A 4,452-nucleotide genomic window follows, 5' to 3' on the forward strand; every position below is an offset into this window, starting at 1 on the left:
GCGATCACAGCAGGAGAGAAGGGCTCCGGGCTCCGGCTCCAGGACGCGCTCGAGTGTGCAGCTGCTTGTTTGGGGAATGCAGAAAATACCGCGCGACATTCCACACGGCGCTGCCCATATTCATTCCGCAACAGGTTTCGAATTATCTTTGCCCTACATTCCAAAACGCGCCTCTCCACCTCTCCCTTTTTTCGATACACATCGGAAAATATAATTAACTCGGATAATTTACCTTGAACGGCAATCAAAGGCTCCGGTCTTAATTTCGATATACGGAGAAAGAGAAGAGATGTTAGCGGATTTTAATTCCCTTTTGTTGGGTTGATTCGTAAATAAGCTCCGTTTTACTTAACAAACTGAATTTCTATATTTAAAAGATGTTATAATAGTACAAGTACCAATTGGTAAATGATACACTCTTAACTGCTTGCAATAGATAAAATGAATAGATTATACTGTGGATAATATTGGGTTTTTTTTTTTTTTTTTAGAAGAAATGATTCAATAATTATATAGCGGAACTTATTTACACAGACAAAATTACAGACCATTACAGAAAAAAAAGAAGTGTCAAATCGAAACTTATATACTCCTATATATACGTAACAATCTATAATCTTGTAAGAATTTCAACTTTTTTTTTTAACTTTTTTTTCTTTTGGTTGAACTTCGTTAACATTACTATATAAGCGACGGTTGTTCCAATTTGTTGGTAAACTAACTAATAGTTAAATCATATATGGCCTTTTCCTTCAAATTAAACAAAAATAGACATTTGACTTAACTATTAGTTAGTTCGCCAACAAGTTAATTGGAATATCCGACTCTTAACGACTTCAAGCAAGTTCATTCAAGCAAGTTTTCTCTTTAACGAAATATAATCTCATTTCTCATTTCCAGGTTATAGATACGAGTATGTATTTGTTGATTTGACACTTCTTTTTTTTCTGTGTCTAAATCAACCTATACACACACTATATCTTTGTGCAGAAATCGATCGCTTTGAATGGATCGCAAATTCACGTATAAACTTCGTAAAAAAAAACCGTATCAGTTCTCTTTCTTTGCGATAAAGATATTTCTTCTATTAGCCGACAGCGTTTCCGCAAGTGAACAATGTTAACACTCTCTCGTACCACAACGTTGATCCCGACAAACCGGCAAACGACTTAATGCGATCTGCCTGTTTACTAGACAGCGCACTTAACTGACAATCGGTTGACGCGGTGACGCCGAGTGTTGCGCGTGCAATGCGCGCGTTTTCCGCTGCGAATGACCGGAGTGGCCTGGTGGTCGCCGCGCCGATCGGTGAAAGCGCGATCATCAATGGTAACTCCGCGTGATAACGTTCCTCACGAGGAGCCGCTTCTAGCCTGCCGATGTCCCTGCACTCGTGAACCCTCTCCACGTAAGTGCAATCCACACACATGACGTAATCTATAATAAGGTTCAATGAGGTACGATACTCGCGCCTCGAGTGACATAATCGTCCTCGTTGCGTAAGATGACGAAGGCTGCAAGTAGAACAATCAATGTTCCAGCTCGAATCGACACTCTGATGGCAGAAAATTCTTCGAGAAACTCGCCGATTCGTGCATCGACAATTGCACGATGTGATTATTCAACAATATGCAATTAATGATCTTTCTTTATTACAAAACGGAAAAGTAACGACGTCGAGGCTCGTAACGATGCACGTAAATACTAGATACGCCGGTTATATCATCAAAATATCCAATACGTTAACCGAGGCTCGTCTTCCTCTTCCTCATTCTATTGTCGCGGCCGCCAACATGTCATTACAAATGGTCATCACACGCGGCGCGAATATCGTAGCGCAAATAATGGTACGGCATATACATCGCGTGATTATGACGACGTCAATCCGAGGAGACAAAGACCTGTCCAGATACACAAACGTTGCTAATGTCGACTTAATCTCGCGTTACATCTCACTTCGCTGAACTATGCATTGTCCAGGAACATGACGCGTTGGATTTGCGTTATTTTGAAATCCTTGAATTTTATGTATATTTTCAAACATCCAGACGTCGCCGAATAGAGAGCCATTCTTAAGAAGCGAGACGAATCGAGAGACTCCCGTTTCTTTCTCGCGAATAAAGAGAATCTTCGAGCAACCCGAACGCAAAAATCCGCACGGTCAGCCTTGTCGAATATCTCTTTCTTGTAAACAGTCTAAACACAACTCATTATATTGCAAAAGATCGAAGGCTGCTCAACTCCCACCAATATCGCGCTCGACGCTTTTAGATTCGGTGATCGTCCTTTCGAACATTTAGTAGCGATTTAACCCCCCTGAGACGCGCGATATTTGTTCGATGCTGGCTCCGACAGACCCAGCCGTCGTGTTTGTTCAACAATTTTGTTCGCGACGCGTTCGTGGTCGAGTGCGCTCGCAACGTTTTCATAATAATCTTCGGTACATTAATTTTTATTTACTGTCAAAACAATCCTCTTTGATAATAGTCTTGTTTTGAGAAGATTGCACTCTGATTTTAATTGGCGACTTAGTATAAAAAAGTGAACAGGTGTACCCCAGCGACGCGATTGAGTCGCATCAGTACGCGACCAGTGTCTTCGTCGTGCGAATCGTTATCGACCGTGCCGGATATTTTTTTTTTCTTTGCAGGATGAGGAGGAGCGGCATGAACGGACGAGGAGTCGGCGACAACGGCGAAGGAGCGTTGGTCCTGCTCCTCGTCGCATTGACTCCTGTTATCTGCTCCGCCGGAATCCTGGACCCTTGGCAGTGGGCGCGCAGCGATCGGATCGAAGTCAACATACCTTGGCTGCCTTGTAACTATCATTCATAGACAGATTAGAAAGAAGATCCAATCGTAGTAACGTTAAGGGGCGATTCTCCTTTACAATATTAGAAATATGCGCATATTAAATGTACTCTATCGTTCAATAGTTTGAAAGCACATTTTTTTTTAAGAAAAACAGAACAGTGGTGCTAATACAATACTTCCGAAGAAAAATGTCATATGAGAAACTTTACTGTCTGTTTTAACTATTTCTGAATAGTTTATTTTTCAAGGAAGGATTTCAGTTAAAGAATTTTACATTTAAACAAGTTTTCATGGTTCGAGTAAAATATAATAATAATGAAGATAACAGTTATATTTTACTCAAATTATGAAAACTTGTTTTTTCTTCATAACAGAACAATGGCGTAGCATGTTCACTCGGTAAAATTCTTTAAATGAAATCCTTCCTTGGAAAATGATTAGAAACAAATAATACTGTGTTGAATAGTTAAAACGGACAGCAAATTTTCTCATATTACATTTTTCTTTGAAAACATTAGCACAGTTCTGTTCTTTCTTAAAAAAGTAGTGCTTCCGAACTTTTAAACGGTATAATAGTGTATGTATATTGAGATTTATTGCCTTCCACGCGCGCATCTTTTGCCAACTGTGAAATTTTTCTCGTCGTAAGGTATATACGGTTCATAGAATAAAAATTAATCGCAATTACTCAATGAAGGGACGATTTCTTTCAGTCGAGAACGAGACGCGCTGTTACGACGAGCTGGGCTGCCTGAACATCACCAGGAGCTGGTACCACCTCATTCATCGACCCCTCAACGTTTTCCCGTTGCCGCGGGAGGTCATCAATACCAGATTCATCCTCTACACGCATAAGAATCCCCTGGACGTAAGTTCGACGTTTCGACGGATAAATATCCTATTCGGACGACGACAGTCAGACGGCACGGGCGAGCGTCTCGAAAGCGCGTTTCGCGTTTTGGCGCGTAACGCGAAAGTGAAACCTGGATGAGATAGATCGAAATTCATCGGCGACTAGAATTTCACGGCTAGTAAATCCGATACGGTGTAAACGCTTCCGTATATATGTAACCGCGCGCACATCGAGAAATTGTATTTAAAAGCCCGTCGGGATTCCGTCCCGCGACAAGAATAACCGGACGGAGTATCCTCCGTCTCGCCTCCTATCGCGAGCGGGATCAGCCGTAAATATTCAATGCCCATAGATATCTTAATTAGTTTCATTAATTAAACAAAACTGCACGTGCCGGTGAACGGACGATGGTGCTAACACGGCGCACGCCGCGTGCCATTCTTACGTGCGTGAAGATAAGATTTCTGATTTATGAATTAATGGATATCCAAGGAGGAAGAGAGCTGCGGGTTTGTGTGAAGTATCGTGCTGCGGTTTCAGCGGCATAACGCGCGGTGAAATCAACACATGCCTACCACATAACTGCGCACGCAAATGTATATATCATTCGCCTCGCATAAAATCGCTGAATCGTGAAATTAAAATTAATACTTTTGTGCACTGCTTCATGATTCGCAAATAAAATCCGTGACGTCGCGATATTTTTAATAATATTCTTTTTCTTCAGAAAAAAAATACACATCTGTCTCTGAATGTAATTTTTGCTACTAGCATCTGTCCTCCTCA

General features: G+C 41.3%; 1 protein-coding gene across 3 annotated transcripts in view; it reads left to right on the forward strand.

The window, feature by feature from the left end:
- The window catches only part of LOC112455493, a 17,149-nt gene extending 12,765 nt beyond the window's left edge, over nt 1–4,384 (forward strand). The window contains exons 1-3 of one of the 3 annotated variants that reach the window (XM_025017450.1): nt 14–1,408; nt 2,651–2,817; nt 3,527–4,381. In XM_025017450.1, coding sequence (XP_024873218.1) covers nt 2,652–2,817; nt 3,527–3,804 — 444 coding nt within the window. In that variant the 5' untranslated portion in view covers nt 14–1,408; nt 2,651 and the 3' untranslated portion in view covers nt 3,805–4,381. Of the gene's footprint in view, nt 1–13; nt 1,409–1,449; nt 2,441–2,650; nt 2,818–3,526 lie in introns of those variants that run through there. The other 2 variants (XM_025017448.1, XM_025017449.1) reach the window with 2 other exon arrangements.
- The last annotated feature ends 68 nt before the right edge of the window (nt 4,385–4,452 follow it).

The sequence above is a fragment of the Temnothorax curvispinosus genome, unplaced genomic scaffold (genome assembly GCF_003070985.1).
Source record: "Temnothorax curvispinosus isolate PA1 unplaced genomic scaffold, ASM307098v1 QBEX01006133.1, whole genome shotgun sequence".
Classification (NCBI taxonomy): domain Eukaryota; kingdom Metazoa; phylum Arthropoda; class Insecta; order Hymenoptera; family Formicidae; genus Temnothorax; species Temnothorax curvispinosus.